At 44.0% G+C, this 17,632-nt stretch overlaps 1 protein-coding gene across 3 annotated transcripts in view; it reads right to left on the bottom strand.

Annotated features, from left to right (window-relative positions):
• The window catches only part of nup153.L (nucleoporin 153kDa L homeolog), a 63,271-nt gene that overhangs the window by 29,823 nt on the left and 15,816 nt on the right, over positions 1 to 17,632 (bottom strand). For 2 of the 3 annotated variants that reach the window (XM_041565315.1, NM_001088815.1), the window contains 6 exon segments: positions 11,716 to 11,835; positions 10,266 to 10,304; positions 9,758 to 9,811; positions 4,998 to 5,147; positions 4,048 to 4,091; positions 1,766 to 1,880 (listed from right to left, as the gene is read on the bottom strand). In XM_041565315.1, coding sequence (XP_041421249.1) covers positions 1,766 to 1,880; positions 4,048 to 4,091; positions 4,998 to 5,147; positions 9,758 to 9,811; positions 10,266 to 10,304; positions 11,716 to 11,835 — 522 coding nt within the window. 3 annotated transcript variants of the gene reach the window in all.

Raw genomic sequence — 17,632 nt, 5'->3', positions numbered from 1 at the left:
AACTGGTTAACCATTGCTGTAATAAGTTACAAACTAGTAACAAGAGGCAATTTAAATGCCTACTCTAAAAGCAAGCTTCAGTTAAGTATCTCTAAGTTTTTCTCTAGAACAAAACGCAAAATAAAAAAATGTGTTCTAAAATAAAAATCCAACAGAGTTACAGTGCAAGATGTATTTGTTTAAAATGGAGAACAGCCCAAAGGTCTGAATACTTGTGATCAATATTAAAATGTTACTAAACTACAACTCTGAAGCAAAACATTACTTTCCCACAGAATGTTTCGTATGGCACAATAGTATATAGGTTAAAATTACTTCCCTCAAAATGTAAAGAGCCGATCCTACTGTACACTTCTATCCGTATGGCGGCGCACTCAAGGGAAAAACAGAAAATGGGCATGCAACAATATCTTGTCTCCTGTAGGAATCAGCTGCCTAAACTGCATGTTTCTAAGCTGCTACAGGGTAAGGGATCAGTTATCCGGACAGCTCCGAATTATGGAAAGGCAGTGTTCCATAGACTCCATTATAATCAAATGATCCAAATTTTCAAAAAAATTTTCCTTTTGCTCTGTAATAATAAAACAGTACCTTGTACTTGATCCAAACATGTAATTAATCCTTATGGGATGCAAAACTAGCTTATAGGGTTTACTTAATGTTTATATGATTTTCTAGTAGACTTAAGGTATGATGATCCAAATTACAGATAGATCAGTTATCCAGAAAACCCCAGGTCCCAAGCATTCTGGATAACAAGTCCCATACCTGTACTACAGCTATATTTCAAGCTTATAGTAGACTTATAGTACACACCAGGTCCGGACTGAGAATTAAATTAGGCCCTGGCATTTCAGGTACACAGAGGCCCACTCAGCCCACATAGAGGCCCAAAGAGCCCCATCAGCCCACTAAATACTGACTTTCTATGGGACCTTATAGCAGCCCCTCTGGCATTTGCCAGAACCCACAGATTGCCAGTCCGGGCCTGGTACACACTAGTTTGGAAACTGTACGGCTGTGTTTTCGGCCAAGAACTCTATGCACTTGCTTTTAAAGGCAATTTCAATGTAGGTTAACATTAAGCAGCATGGGTGGCCAACTAAAATATGCCGTCAAAAAAATTACCCTTTATGCCGCATATCCTGCAATGCTAAATATATATACATATCAAAATAGCACCCAGCAGTGGAATAGGAGAAAAACTAAATAAAAATTGACTAACTGTGCTAGTAGATGTCTGAAAGGACTTGCATGAGCCTGTGCTGGTTGTTTCTACAAGCATAGAATCATGCATAATGAATGGAGATGACCTACACACTATCAAAACTAAAAAAAAACAATATGTTAATAAAAAATAAAATGTTAAATAGAAGAATTAATGTGCAAGATAAACACTCTACTGTAGTATTCAGTTGGACACCATCAAAATAAAGACAGAACATTGTTTAATACCTTTACTTGTTCTTCAGAAAACTTAGCAGATATTTGCAGTTCTGCTTATATAATTAGTTTTACTGGGTAACCCCCCCCCTTTCTTACATTGAGCAGGGAAACATCAAAATATATTTTCTGCTTCAGTATTTTCTACCCAGCCTCAAAGAGCAGGGAGCATTCCAGTCATAATATTAGTATAAAAGCTGCATTCTTAAAATAGTACTATAAAAGTAGCATTAATTACAGCTGAGAAATGCCATTTTGTAAACTGTTAATGTAATTACTATGCAATACTTAAATATTTAAATGTGTTTTTTATTAATTTTACCTCATTAGCTGGCTTTGTTGAGTAATGAGAGCCTTTTTCCCTCATCATTTTGCCACCACCTGTTCCTGATGACAATCCATTGGATGCCGGAGTACTGAACTTTGGGTAAGAGAAGCTGTATGCAAAGAAAGACAAAAATGGAGATGTCCAAAACCAATAAAATGGAGAGAATACAGAGTAAAAGGGAAAAAAAAAAGCTATGCCTAACTATCTGAATAAGCTTATGGCTGTAATAAGAAAACTTTGTTCCGACAAATGACATCTTCCCTTGAAGGGTAACTCCCTATTCTAAAATATTCCCATATTAGTCCATTTCTGAAGGGTTGCAGACAAATTCAGCCCCAGTTATACCCATCCAACTTTTGTGCAAGGTGCTTTCTCACCAGCTCCCCCACACAAAGTAAAGTGCATGCCTGGAGCTTTACATAATGAAAACTTTTAGCCTTTGGTGTTACTCTGTGCAGTTGTTTGGCTTGGGCCAAGACAGCAATAAAGGAGTCAAGAAGGTGTTTTAGGGGTTGCATAGTTTGGTTTTTCATGTAAAACTGTGCAGCAGACATACACTAATATTAAAATGTAGGCCTGTGAAAAACGTGTAGAAGGAACCAATATCGCCGAGGGAATCTTGCGTATTTAAAAACTCAAGTGAAGAGAAAGTTCCTCTGAAAATGCAAAATAGAAATGCCACAATAAATCTGTCATAAAAGTAAATTGGAAAGGAGATTTTTTTTTTAAACTCCTAATTGTTATTTTTTGGGTAGCCGAGGATGAGGAGAGTATAACAGTGCTTTATTTGCAGGATCATGCCGGCATTAAACAACAGTAACTTTCACTTTTAAAGGGCACCTATCACAGCCAAAATCAAACACATATTAACAATCTGACCAGTACAAGCTAAACACGTTTAATCAAACGACATATATAGTTTTTTGAAAAAACTGCAGGTTTTAAAAAAATCCCTTACTTTGTCAAATGGGTTCTTTCACTGAGGGAGGCCATATTGAGACTCTAACAGAGACTCTAATATGCAAATTTCAGGAGCATGCTCAGATTGTAACACTGCTTTGAGTATTCTACCCAGAATGCCTTGTTTTAGTAAACTGCTCCACTAGAAGTGCTGCCACCTGCTAACTTCCAGCAGGTGGCAGCACTACTGAACAGCAGCTAACACACAGGTTTGGCTGATTTGAAAATAGCTTAGAAGGGTTGATAAGCAATCAAGGAATTTGAACTGAGCATGTGCGAGATTTCAGAGCTCCATTTGGCTGGGAAGATATAGGTAGGAGGAGCCAGTGAAATCCAAGATGCCTGCCTCAGCTAGAACTGCAGGGGAGATAGGGGAGATCTTGCAGAAGGAATAGTGAGCTGATCATTTACATTATACAATCAATTCTTACTGTTTTAAAAATCGGATTTCTTGAACTTTCACATAATATATTTACTTAGTAAATGATTTTGGTCATGATTGGTGCCCTTTAAACTGTCAGAAAGTATGAACAGTATAAGTCTGTGCACAGTGACATCTACAGGCCATTTGTATAAACACCACACTTATCTCATGTGCCATAAGCCTTAAAGGGGACCCGTCACCCAAAAAAATTATTCAAAATCCTATTTTATCAGATTAGTCAAGGAAAATGAACTTTAATTACACTGTATAAATTATTTGAATCTTGTTTCCTTCAGTCTGGGATTTCAAAATTATAGCAAGCAGGCAGCAGCCATTTTGTGGACACTGTTATTAAGACAAGCCTTGCATCATCTCAGAATTTGTGTGCACCAGAATGGGGGACCCGATGTCCATCCCCATGTCCTGGTTACACAATTAAATGGTAAAGAGAAGTGAGGGAATGTGTGCAGAGCAGTGCCATCTAAGAAGTGCTGAATTGAAAGTGAAAGTAATTGTCTGCCCCGCCTCTATGCCACGGGCATAGAGGAGGGGCAGACAATATTTGATTGACAGCTGAGATTTTTAAATGAGCTTACAACAGCTATGAATGCTTAAATAAAAAATAGAAATTGGATTTCATGTTTAATTTGAAAAGGACTTTTATTATACAGATTTTTGTGTCTGGGTGACAGGTCCACTTTAAACAACTTCTAATAATTTCAGGAATAATAATTGGAAGGATGGGGTTGTAATACGTTTTAAGAAGTAACATATTATATTATATTATGAGCTTTAAAATACTTTTTGAATTTAAAGAATAGGAACACATTTTCATTTACAAGGTCTTGGTTGTTCAGCTAACTCATGAGTCCTTGGAAAAAGCCAAACAAACCTGTGAGACTGAGATGTTGTTTGCAGATTATTCTTTGTGGACTCCTGGTAGTAAAGAAATAGAGTAATCAGCCAAGAATTTGAAAACTATAAACTAAAAATTTCAAATACAGTAGAAGCCCTATTTTACATCCCTGATTTTAAGTGTTCCCTAGTTTTACATTGTTGTTTTGTGGTCACACATGTATTATGCATAATACATTTCCCTGACTTTACATTTTTCTGGTTTTTACAGTTTTTTTCTTGTTTCTAAAAATGTTCAGTTAGACAAGTGCCCATACTGGGTAACCATTTCTTCCCACTAGTCGATCATTCATTCACAAGACACTTCAGAAGACAGGAACTAACGAGAAAAACACATGTGGAGTTTTGACACCAGCTGTGCTAATGAAGAGTACAGAGGGTATTGTCCCTTTATAAGCTGCTAATTCACATGACTATGGAAAAACAATGTTAATGCCTTTAGCTGCTGTGTTCTTTGAGAAATCCTTAACTAACCATGAATATTATTGCCAACAAACTCTTTAGAACATTATCTGTCTTTTTCACAGTGTTCTACATGGGGAGTGTTTAAAACATTTTGACATCTGTAATTCTATAAAAGAGCATACCAGCATCCAAAAGTGTTGCACAAACAGCAGTGATAAAGTATATACATAAACTATATATAAAAAAATGCATGTTTAAAATGTAAACTATAAATGAAATCCTTAAAGTAGTAGGAGTAAAACTAGCAATACACCTTCAAGATCTATATTCTCCAAGTTTAACCAACTGCCTTATATACAGGCATTTTGAAAGTTATGAATCCCTTCTCCCTTATAATTAATATATAATCTAAATATTTTAACTACTGCAACAAGGTGACACCAGCAAACTAAATTGTTCAACTAGAACTTTGCATGTTGGTTTAAAACTGTTCCGGCAAAACTACAACATAAATATACTTACATTGTGCTTGTCTGGCTGTATTCTGCGACTGTTTGTATTTGATACAGCAGATGGTGTCAGTGAAGGCTTGATATACAGGGAACGGTTTGCAGAGACAGAAATGGATTTTGGAGTCACAAGCCTCTGAACTGGAGGAAATGGGGACTCCACCTTTATTTAAAAAAATAAATAAATAAAAAAAAAACGTTTTGGATGAGTGGTGTGGTACAGCTGAAAATATCCGACATTATATTACAGCTCTAATAAGGTTCTACCACATAAAATAGTTGACAGAGTAACTGAAGACAAATTATATTCCAGTACAGAAAAAAACCCTAACACTGTAAATGTAATTCAGTCAGATTGTTTAAATGAACATTTAAGATAATTATAAATATAAGGTGAACTACAGGGAAGACGACTTAGAAGTCAATACACATTCCATGCAGACAGCTTTTGCTCCTTAAATATCAGACCATGAATAGACAATCAACACTTGTCACACAGCAGCTGCAAATAAGAACTGAAAAAGCACGCCTTGGCTCATAAGCAAATTGAGCGCCTCTAAACCCCCTTCCACTGTCCATGGTAACAAAATACACAATCAGTCCAACAGATAACTAGTAATACTGTTTTGTGTATAAACAGATTTTTGTATTTACCGTTAAATCCATCTCTCTTGCCTAGATAAGGGGGGACACAGGCACTGTGGGGGATGTCCAAAAGCTGAGGGTGGGACTAAGCCCCTAGTGTTCAGGGAATAACTGCCTGTAACACCTTCCTCCCGAAGCTCATTTCAGCAGAGGCAAGTGTATGCACCTTGTAAAATTTTAAAAAGGTGTGAATGGAGGACCATACAGCAGCCCTACAAACCTGTTCCGCTGATACTTGGTGGCGAACTGTCCAAGAAGTACTGAGCGTACGACCGAATGAGCCCGGACTCGGAATGGTGGAGTCCTACCTCTAACCACATAAGCCTTCAGGATAGCCGACTTAATCCATCTTGCAATAGTGGCTTTTGATGCGCGGAGGCCGTTCCTTGGTCCCTCTGGTATGACAAATAGACTGTCCACCTTTCTAATGTCCTTACTTTGTGTACAACTGAAGGGTTCGAACCACATCCAGGATGTGTAGCTTTTGCTTCAACTTTGTCTTTGGGTCAGGACAGAAGGACGTTACTACCAGGTCCAGGTTAAGATGTAATTCAGACACCAGAGGTTCGAATGAATGGTCCTGAATTACAGAGAGTACCAAATTAAAATCCCATGGAGGAATAGGATGACTATTACGGGGCACCAATTGTAATTTGCCTTGGAGGAAATTCCAAACGTTCGACAGCAGGCCTAGCTGCTTTTAAAAAAAGAATGTAGAAGGCGGATACCTGGACTTTCAACAAACTGACTGAGTATCATCCCTTTATTTAGGCCCTCCTGCAGGAACCGTAAGAGGTTACTCTCGTCCCAGACCGGTGGGTCCCGGGCATTGGACTCGCACCAGGAAATTTATGTTTTCCACTCGCCAGGCCGACACAGGTTTCCCGGCCCTTAACAGTGTCAGTGGCATCCTGTGGAACTCTCGATCTGGTTAGAATTAAGGCTTCAAGGACCAAGGCAGATGGAATGGGGAGTCTGCTGCTAGGCCTATGGGGCCACCAGTATAGTCTCTACCCCTTCTGTTTTTATCTTCTTGATAATCCTTGGCAACAGATCCAGTGGAGGGAAGATGTAGACTAGGCAAAATGGCCACGGTACTACTAGTGTGTCTACCGCCAACACGGACGGATCCTTGCTTCTTGCGATGAACTCTGCTAGTTTGTTGTTGTACCTGGATGCCATCAGTTCTACGTCTGGCATACCCCACCTTGTCACAATCTGTTGAAAGACGTCTGGGTATAGATTCCGCTCGCCGTGACCTAGAGTTTCGCGGCTGAAGAAATCTGCTATCCAATTGTCCACTCCTGGGATGTGTACTGCGGAGATTGCTGGCACTGTCTTCTCTAACCACAGTAAAATCCTTTGCACCTCTGCTAGAGCCGCTTGGCTTCTCATGCCTCCCTGGTGGTTGATATAAGCCACCGCTGTCACATTGTCTGACTATACTCTTACAGGAAGACCTCTTCAGCTGTTTGACCAATGAAGCAGTGAGAGGTAGATTGTTCCAGGATGTTGATGGGGACTGCGCCTCCCGTTTCAAATGGCCTTGCACTGTCTGAGGAATGGTTTTCCTGAGTGAAGCATCGTCGGCCAGGATCCGCCAGGAGAGTGATGACCGAGCCGGACTTGACAGGGGTATTATGCGATCGAAGTTCAATCTGTTCCTCCTCTGCTGGTGCTGCATGATCAGTCTTTGCAGCGGTCTGGTGTGTAATTGCGCATAGGGGATCGTGGGTAAGCATGAGACCGGTGTCCCCAGGGCCCTAATGGCAGAGCATAGCAGTAGATGCTCTGCTCTCTGGAGTGTCAACAGCCGGTTGTGCAAAGAGGAAATCTTGTCCTGTGGAAGGAATGCTCTCCCCAAAGAAGTATTCAGGACAAGTCCTAAGTATTCAGTACTTGCTGTACTGTGACGGAATTAGCTTTGACTTCTGGAAATAGATGCACTAACCCATGTGAGTTAGCGTTGTCACTACTGTCTGGAAATGGATTGTGGCCTTGGATGAAGCCTTGAGGTCATCCAGGTATGGTATGACGCCCACGCCTTGCAAACGTAGCTTCACCAGCGCCGCTGCCATGATCATTGTGAAAACTCTTGGCACAGAAGATAGCCCGAAAGGGGAGTGACACGAATTGCCAATGTATAGGCACATGAAGACACACATCCTTGATATCAATCACTGCCATGAATTCTTCCATTTCTAGTGACAGTACAGATTAGACTGATTCCATCTTGAAGTGGTGTTTTCGGACATGGTCGTCAAGAGCCTTCAGGTCTAGGACAGGGCTAAAGGATACATCCTCCTTGGGTACTATAAATAGGTTTGAGTACAAACCGCAGCCCGTCTCCTTAGGGGGCACACGCTTCACTACTCCCGTAATGGTAAGAGTTTGTAGAACCCCCTGAAAGGCTGAGCGTCTGGGTTCCCCTGCTGGAAGCCTTGAGATGAAGAACCTCTCCGGGGGAAGATGTGTGAAGTCTATGAGATAGCCATGGTAAATTTGCAGAACCCAAGGATCCTGGACACATCCTCCACACCTCCCGGAAGCTTCTTAAGCTTCCATCTAAGAGAACATTTCCGGGGCTGGGCATCACCTCAGTAAGAGTTCTGTCTTAACTGGAATCTGGGACTGCCGGATGTTGGGTGTTTGTGTCCTTTGCCTTTGACTCTGGCGAAAGGGACACCAAAAAATGACCTTCTCTTGAAGGGGACCCTCTTGTGTATATTTTATGGCAGCAGGGTACTCTTGCCTCCTGTAGCCTGGGAGATTATATTCTTCGGTTCAGCCCCAAATAACTGTTTTCCCACAAATGGGAGGCTGACCAGAGATCTCCTAGCGGTAAAGCATGGAGCCGGAAGTGACGAGGGTCCGTGAGAAGGAGCCTTGCTGCTGCGTCCCTTGCTCGCGCTGCAGGAAGGCAAGTGGCGCCAAAGTGAATGCTTGCACTCCCCAGTGAAGAGAGAGGGAGGGAGTCCCTGAACTATGGCAAGTGTGGGGAGGAAGTAATACTTATGTCCTCAGCTAGCCATGTGTGTGCTCAGTCACCTGGTACCCTGATCTGGCCACTGGTGCAGCCTCCGGGGACCAGGGCGATGGGGGGGGGGGGGGGAAGAGAGACAGCCTGCAGTCTCCGTAGAGCGGCATGGTCCATTAGCTCTAGTGTAATTGTAACCTTGGCTGGAGGGGCTCTGGAACAATGTACACTGGTCCCTATTATGGTTTGGCCCTGACCCTTAGTCTGTACCACTGCTCGGAGGATTCAGGAAGTAGGCAGGGGATGAAGCCCAGAGGAAGAGCCACTTTAACCTCTTAGTATCCTTTCTCCAAGCAACAGGATCTTTATCCCCATGGTGCCCGTGCCCCCCAATCTAGGCAAGAGAAAACCTGGTAGCTGGTTTTAAAATAAGGGAAACAATAGAAATTGGGAAACCTCAATTGTACAGAGCCATATTTATAATGTATTTTAATAGATGCTTTTCCCTGATTTTACAACAAAATATTATTCTGAAAAAATGTAATTAGTGGAGTAAAGAGGTTTAAAATACTAACCAGGTGCACATTTTGCCATGGTTAGGTCTCTAAATAGTCAATTCCAATTAGTCTGCACCTCATATAGTCATGCACCAATCACTAAATGCTTTAGGTTGTGCATGTGACCGTCAGAAGTCTTGCACTTGCACGCCCCATAGTTAATGCTGCATTGCTTAACCATTGTCACCAACACAGTAAATATTGTACAGACACTTATTCTAGTATCGTTTAAGTACTTAGAGAATAAGTTAATTTGCCACATTTCCCTGATTTTACATTTTGCCTGTTACCCATTTTTCCTGGTCCCCTGAAACATAAAAATCAGGGTTTCTACTGTATAGTGTATTTCTTAATACGAAACCAAAGTATGGTGCTCACAATGAAATATGCACTACCTGTTCAGGTGTATAACATCAAAAGTCTTTCGGAATCTCATTCACCACAACCACATACTACCATGCAAAAAAATAACCATTCTGCTATTTAAGTTAATATTTTGGCATTTGAAAACTTTTGCAACAAAGGTGTGACAAGACAATAAAAAAATGCTACTTTTGCCCAACACAGCGACATGCAATTGGACAAGGGCCTTACCTTTTTCCTTTTTGATGGGTTTTCGGGAATATCCATGACGTTCTTTTCTGGTGTCTGGAAAAGCAAACAATTTTGTGGTCAGATTATATTGCAGGATACAGAAAGTATGCCGTAAGTATATAAAGAATTTAAGGCAATACTGATCTTTTAATTAACTACAAATGTCCTATTTAATTATAGAAATATTTAATTGTATAGTTCTGTAAAAAGATTGACATCTGCTCCATATACATTGTTGTGAAAACTAAACCATAGCTACACAGTGTTTGTTATGTGTAAGTGTAAATAGGTAAATGTGTGCTTAAATTAGTATTGCAGCCACCATGGTTACATAGATTTAGATAAGCTGTAGTAGTGGTAAGGAAATGCACAATTTACCAGTTAAAGGCAACACTACATTAGTTACAAGCATACAAAATTCTCTCATTTTTGGCATTACTGGTATTTTAAATAGGGTTTCATATTCGCTGCCAGTGATTTGTGACCAAATTAAAAAAAAAAAACTCACATGTGATAAAGAAGAGTTTGATGGGATCCTTTTGGCATCCTACAACAGGAAAAACTCAAAATCAGACTGCTATAGCAAATATTACATCTTAAATATGTATAAGTTAAAATCACAATCTAATTGTGGAATATTTGCCTCAACCCAACTACTTCTAAATCTCAGTGAAAGTTTGAAAGGTAAATCTCGTTGAAATGAGTCCAATCAAACATTTCACCCACTTAATGCCTTTTTTACTCAAACCATAACATCTGTACATAGTATATAAAGTGGGCACACAACAGTAGAGTACCTCATTACAAAACTTTTATGGCATTTTATAATACTACAGGCAAGGCAACGAACGGACTGCAATTAAAAAAGCACATGGAATGACTGAGAGGTTTGTCTCCTCCAGTGACAGATCTGAAGGTGCAAAAAAAATATTCCACTTGGCACCCAGGCTATTGGCGGATTTTTTTGTGTGCGCCCTCTATTACTATTGTATATGTAATTTATATACACACTACAACAAATACTCTCGTTTTACAGAAAATGATTATAGGGAAACACTTGGGAAATGCAACTTAGTTAGCTTTCCTTACATCCCTAGAGCGGACTTAGACTTACTCATGTGAAGTAGAGAGTAAAATCCTAAAAAAAAAATTCTACTGTGGATGCATGAGTTTAAAGGGGTAGTTCACCTTGAAACAACTAGTTGGTTTCAGATAAATCACCAGAAATAAAAACTTTTTCCAATTACTTTCTATTGTCTATGAGTCACTGTTTTTCTAATATTAAAGTGTAAATTGTAATTTTTCACCTTCTAAAGCAGCTCTGGGAGGTGGGTTTGCAGACTCTGTAAACTGTTCTAAATTGATAAATTTAGTAGATAAATGTCTTATCTTTGTCCCTGCTGAGAAAAATCTCTGGGTTTCATTACAGGCAGCTGTTAGAATTGATACAATAGTTACATATACTCCAGAGATGCTCCTGAGAAATGGATCAACTAAATGTTGCAAAATTGTAACAGTTTAGAGTCTGCACCTGAATTACTGAGCTGCCAGACAAACGCCAGAGCCACGAACATTCAACTTTAAGCTTAGATTTTGGAAAAATGGTAAAAAATAAATAATGGAAAGTAACTGGAAAAAGTATATTTCTGGGGAACAATCTGAAAACTGAACTGAAAAAGGTGTTTGAAAGGTGAACAACCCCTTTAAGTCTGCCAAGGTACGTTCAGGAAAGGTAAGATGGCAGAGAGGCTCAAATGACTTTTACCCTTGAGTGTGTCTTACATATCAGCAATCCCCAAGCAAACAAAACTTTTCCCTGTCCTTTAAGTGAGGAAAAATGCTAATATAGAAGTTAAACAAGAATAGTGCATACTAATCTAATCATCTCCATCTTTGTTATATCACACACACAAATACTATAAAGAGCTTTAAAAAGATCGAAAGACAAAGTTAGTTACCGCTAAAGGACTTGACATCTTCTCCAAAGACTGTAGAATGCGCCGTGCAGCGGAGCTGGTAACACCACACTGCTGAGAGTGTGCTGCTGGTTTTGCCTTCACCTGTCTTCGTAAAGGTGCCTGAAGTCAACGCATGAATTATATTTTAATAATCTGATTAAAACTCTAATTTGATCAAATTAGCGATTGTGTGCAACAGTTCTAGAAACACCGACTTGTGTATTTAATGTCCCCTACCTGAATTATAAGAAAAAAGGAGATTTTGTGTGTACTCACCGTTAAATCTCTTTCTCTTCAGTCGCTTGGGGGACACAGGAGACAGTGGGGTATAGCTAATGCCACTAGGAGGCAGGACACAACAGAATAAGAGATGTGACTCCTCCTCCACTGGCTATACCCTCAGCAGTAGGCGGAGCCGGAATCAGTTTGTACCAAAGTAGTACTAAGTAGAGAATAACAACTAACAACTTGTAACTTGAACATATTGACAACAGGCAGTAACATGTCTGACGGACAGAGAAGGGCCTCCATCCGGGAAGGGAAGTCCTGTGTCCCCCAAGCGACTGAAGAGAAAGAGATTTAACGGTGAGTACACACAAAATCTCCTTTTCTCCTTGTCGGCTTGGGGGACACAGGAGACAGTGGGGACGTACCAAAGCTGTCCCCTATCCTCAGGGAGGGAAGGATAGGCCCTATGAGGAAGTAGCTACTGCGGCTTGGAGAACTCTCCTGCCGAAGCGTGCGTCAGATGCCGCAAAAGTGTCAAAGTGGTAAAATTTTGTGAAAGAGTGGATGGAAGACCACGTGGCCGCTTTGCATAGCTGATCAGCTGATGCCTGGTTTCTGAAGGCCCAAGACGTGCTCATCCCTCTAGTGGAGTGAGCCTTGACCTTGACCGGAGGAACTCGACCTTGTGCCGTGTATGCTCTTTGTATGGCTTGCTTGATCCATCTGGAGACAGAAGATTTGGCCGCTGGTAAACCCTTTCGAGGTCCTGAAGGGAGAACGAACAGTGCATCCGATTGACGGAAGTCCTGAACTCTGTGTAGGTAGAATTTGAGGGCTCTGACAGGGTCAAGAGTGTGCAGTGCAGCCTCCTTTGGATTGGAGGGTGACGGGCAAAGTGTTGGAATGGTGATCTCCTGATTTAAATGAAAATCCGACACCACCTTCGGTAGGAAGGAGGGTACAGTGCGGAGGACCGCTCTGTCGTGATGAAAAATGAGAAAAGGTGACTTGCAGGATAAGGCGGTGAGTTCTGAAACAAGCCTGGCAGAGGCAATTGCTAGGAGAAAAACGGTCTTCCAGGTAAGCCACTGAAGGGGAATAGAAGCCATCGGCTCGAAGGGAGGTTTCTGTAATGCCTTCAGCACCAGTGTCAGGTCCCATGGGGGTGCCGGTGGTCGAACTGGGGGAGCGAGGTGAGCCACCCCCTGGAGAAAAGTCTTGACGTCAGGTAGGAGTGCGAGTCTCCTTTGAAAAAGGACAGAGAGAGCCGAAATCTGGGACTTTAGAGAACCGAGGGAGAGGCCCAGGGCAAGGCCGTCTTGGAGGAACTCCAGCAGATCTGGGACTGAGAAAACTGCGAAGGTCTTCTTGTGACTATGGCACCAGGCTCGGTATGTGGACCATATTCTGTGGTAGGTTTTAGCAGATACTGGTTTTCTGGCTGCCCGCATGGTGCGTATGACTGCGTCTGAGAAACCTTTCTTCCTCAGGATTTTGGTCTCAAGAGCCACGCAGTCAAACTGAGATGTGCCGGATTGGGATGCCGGATGGGCCCTTGTAGGAGCAGATCCGGCCGAAGAGGAAGAGTTCGGGGTTCCGCTATGGATAGGTTGAGGAGGTCCGAGTACCATGTGCGTCGAGGCCACCTTGGAGCAATTAGGATTAAGGTGGTGTGCTCCCTCTGTAGCTTTCTGATCGTTCTGGGAATCAGAGGCAGTGGAGGGAAGGCGTAGGCTAGGTTGAAGTTCCAGGGAGCCGTGAGGGCGTCCGCCCCCAGAGCTAGTGGGTCCCGGTAGCGGGCTAGGAAGGTCGGTACCTTTCGATTCTGCCTTGTCGCCATGAGATCGACCTCTGGAGTGCCCCAATGATCGGTTAGCTCTAGGAAGATGTCCTCGTTTAACGACCATTCCCCTGGGTCCAGGGTCTGACGACTGAGGAAGTCCACCTCCCAGTTTAGGAGGCCTGGAATGTAGATTGCTGACAGTTGGGCATGGTGATCCTCTGCCCATTGAAGGATGAGGCTGGCTTCGTTCTGGGCTTTTCGGCTTCTTGTGCCGCCCTGATGATTGATGTAGGCCACTGCCGTGGCGTTGTCTGACTGGATCTTTATCGCTTGGCCTGACAGGTCGCGTTGCCAGTGGGTCAGACCCAACCGAATGGCTCTGATTTCCAACAGGTTGATGGGTAGGGTCCGTTCTTCCTGGGACCACCTGCCTTGTGCTGAGCGTCCTTCCAGCACCGCTCCCCATCCGAAAAGACTTGCGTCCGTTGTTAGTAGACGCCATTGGGGTTCTCCCAGATGTCTTCCTGTGGACAAGTGTTGAGGGTTTAACCACCAAAGAAGAGACGTCTGGGTTTTGTGTGATAGACGGATCTCCTGTAGGAGAGATTTCCGTTTCCAGGCAGAAAGTATGTTCCACTGCAACTCCCTGAGGTGATGTTGGGCAAAGGGGACGGCTTCTATGGTTGATACCATGACCCCCAGGACCTTCATGCAGTGTCTGGCTGAGTGGGTTGGTCTGACCAGCAGCGTATTCACTAGGGCCTGGAGTCTCACAATCTTGTCTTGTGGGAGGGAGACTTGTTTGGTCCTGGTGTTGAACTGCATTCCCAGGAAAATCATGGATTGACTGGGAACCAGGGACGATTTCTCCCGGTTGATGCACCATCCGAGCTGTTGAAGCTTGGAGATGGAGATCTGTAGGCAGTGTTGTGCTGCCGAGAAGGAAGGAGCTTTGATCAACAGGTCGTCGAGGTAGGGAGTAATGGATATTCCCTCGTTTCGGATCAGGGCTGTGGCAGTCGCCATGATCTTCGTGAAGACTCGAGGGGCTGAGGTGAGTCCGAAGGGGAGGGCTGTGAATTGGTAGTGTAGGTTTTGAAAGGCAAAGCGTAAGTATTTCCGATGGGGAGGGAAAATTGGAACGTGCAGGTAGGCATCTTTGATATCGAGGGATGTCAGGAATTGGCCCTCGGTCATGGCTGCTATGATGGACCTGAGGGATTCCATCTTGAATCTTCGAGGTCGGATGAACCTGTTGAGGCCCTTGAGGTCTAGAATGGGTCGTACGGACCCGTCTTTCTTGGGGACGACGAATAGGTTTGAATAGTAACCCTTGAATCTTTCCCCTATGGGAACTGGTGAGATCACTTCTGTTTGAAGGAGGTTCGAAATCACCAGACGAAAAGCCCTTTGCTTGTCTTGTTCCCGAGGGAGTCTTGACATAAAGAACCTTTGAGGGGGCCGTGAGGAAAATTCGAGATGGTAGCCTTGTGACACTACCTCGTGTATCCAAGAATCCTGAGTAATTGAGAGCCAGGTATCCGCAAAACGGTGAAGCCTTCCGCCTAGAGGTACCTGGGGAGACGGGGGAGAGACCCCGTCATGCAGAGGATGATTTGTCTGCAGGTCTGGAAGAGGGTTTGCGATTCTGCCAGGAGGATCTGGGCTTGCCCCCGAACCTCCCTCTATTGGAGGGAGTGTGTCGTGGAGGAGATGACCTATTGCCCTTGTTTTGGGAGGGACGAAAGGACCTTCCTCTGCGAAAAAGCAAGCGAGGCTTTGGTTGTGGAAGTAATGTGCTTTTGCCTCCGGTCGCTTGACTGATGATCTTGTCAAGGTCGGGGCCGAATAGAAGCTTTCCTTTGAATGGAAGAGAGGTAAGAGACTTCTTTGAAGAAAGGTCTGCTGTCCACAATTTTAACCAGAGGCATCTGCGTGCCGCAACAGACAGGGCGGAGGTTCTGCCGATGATTTGTGCTGCATCTAGGGAAGCTTCACAGATGTAATCATTCGCCTCTTTTATCTGGGATGCCCATTGCGCTAGCTGGTGGCGTGGGGCTCCCGAAGAAATCCCTTGAAGTAGAGTGTCAGACCAGGACTGAATAGCCCTGCTAACCCAAGCTGTGGCTAGCACTGGTCGGAGGGAAGTACCCGATGCTGAAAATTGGGAGCGAAGTAAGCCCTCTAATTTCTTGTCCATATGATCTTTAAAAGAAGATGCGTCAGGAACTGGTAGAGCTGTATTTTTGGATAGACGTGAGACAGGAGCGTCCACTGATGGTGGAGAGGACCACTTGTCAGTCGAGTCTGATGGAAAGGGGTACAGTTTGAGGAATCTGCGGTTTGGCTGGAACCGCCGCTCAGGTTTGTCCCATTCCTGTTGAATAATCTGTTCAAGTTGGGAATGAGCTGGGAAGGTAGGCGAGGATCTACTGTTTCTTTTGAAAAGGGCTTTGGCAGCCTTCGGGTTCTCTTCGGTCTCCTGAAGGTGGAGCGTTTCAATGACAGAAGCTATTAGGGAGTCAACTGCTTCGGAAGAGAATTTTGGAGATTCGTCCTCTGGTTGATCTGAGGTGTGAGACAGCTCACCGTCAGAAAGGGAGAAATCCCCGTCAGGTTCTGGTGGAGGTGAGGAGAAACCTGGGGAATTGCTGCCGCTTTCCTCGTCTGAGGGAGAAGGGGCTCTGCGCTTTGGGACCCTTTGTTTAGGATTGTCCAAGCGGGAAAGGAGCTTGTCCAGGGAAAGGGCCAATTTCGGAATCCCCGTGGCAAGATGAGAGGCCCAATCTGGGATGGCCTGTGGCCCTGAGGCTGCAGCCTCTGACTGGTTTGGAGGGGAGGCCCTTTGGGAAGCCTGGTCCACCTAAGTCAAAGTATAAAGTAATACTTGCTGTGGATGCCCCTGCTGTTGGATAGCCAGGGAGAGAGCCAGAGGGTAGCGCTGGTGGCAGGAACGCAGTGAGGGATAGCCCACTGAAGCCTGTGTCCCCCGTGTAGCAGGAAGGTCTGGGAGAGAATGCGCTCCGAAGCGCTTGTCTCTCAGTGCGGGGAGCGAAGGACCGGAAGTGACGTCACGGCCCGTGAAGCGCGCGCGCGCGAAAAGGCGCGAGAAAAAGTGCGCGAATCAGAGGGGAGTGAGGGATGCGCTGCTGTGAAGCAAGCGCTGCCTCAATGCGCACTATGCCGGCCTAAAGTATCAGACACGCTCTGCCGAAGGATAGGGGAGTGTGGCTGAGGGAGGAAGAGGGCCAATTAGGGGCTGTGTGGATAGAAGCACCCTGTGTAGCCAGTGCCCTATTTTCTTGTAGACATCACCAGAGCCAGGTACAGCATGAGCCTTGTGGGGGCTGCTGATGGCAAATGGGACACCCGAAAGGGGTGGGGAGGGGGGGGGAGAGTACTCACCTACCCCAGGGCACAGATCTCTTCCTTGTCTCCTGGCCAGCCGACAGTCCTTCTGCAGGAAGAAGAAGTCGATTAGGCTGGATGGTCAGGGCTGCAGTTAGCCTTAGTGACCCCAGGGACAGAATCCACGTTGGGAGAAGTCAGAAGGACACACAGCTCAGTGCAGGTGACTTAGACTCTCCAGTGTAGAAGGTGTTGTATAGAGAGATAAGAGAGATAGTCCTAACCTCCTTAGGACACAACAAAAACTGATTCCGGCTCCGCCTACTGCTGAGGGTATAGCCAGTGGAGGAGGAGTCACATCTCTTATTCTGTTGTGTCCTGCCTCCTAGTGGCATTAGCTATACCCCACTGTCTCCTGTGTCCCCCAAGCCGACAAGGAGAAATCAGCATTTATCAAAAATCAAAAGCATTCATAAATCATGCACTAGTGAGCACAACATGAAATACTCTACTGAGGATTTGAGGGAGAAGAAAAAACTTGATAAATATATTTAAAAA

The sequence above is a fragment of the Xenopus laevis genome, chromosome 6L, assembly GCF_017654675.1.
Source record: "Xenopus laevis strain J_2021 chromosome 6L, Xenopus_laevis_v10.1, whole genome shotgun sequence".
Taxonomy (NCBI): Eukaryota; Metazoa; Chordata; class Amphibia; order Anura; family Pipidae; genus Xenopus; species Xenopus laevis.
The sequence above is the reverse complement of the archived record's forward strand: the minus strand, read 5'-3'. Positions and strand labels throughout refer to the sequence as shown.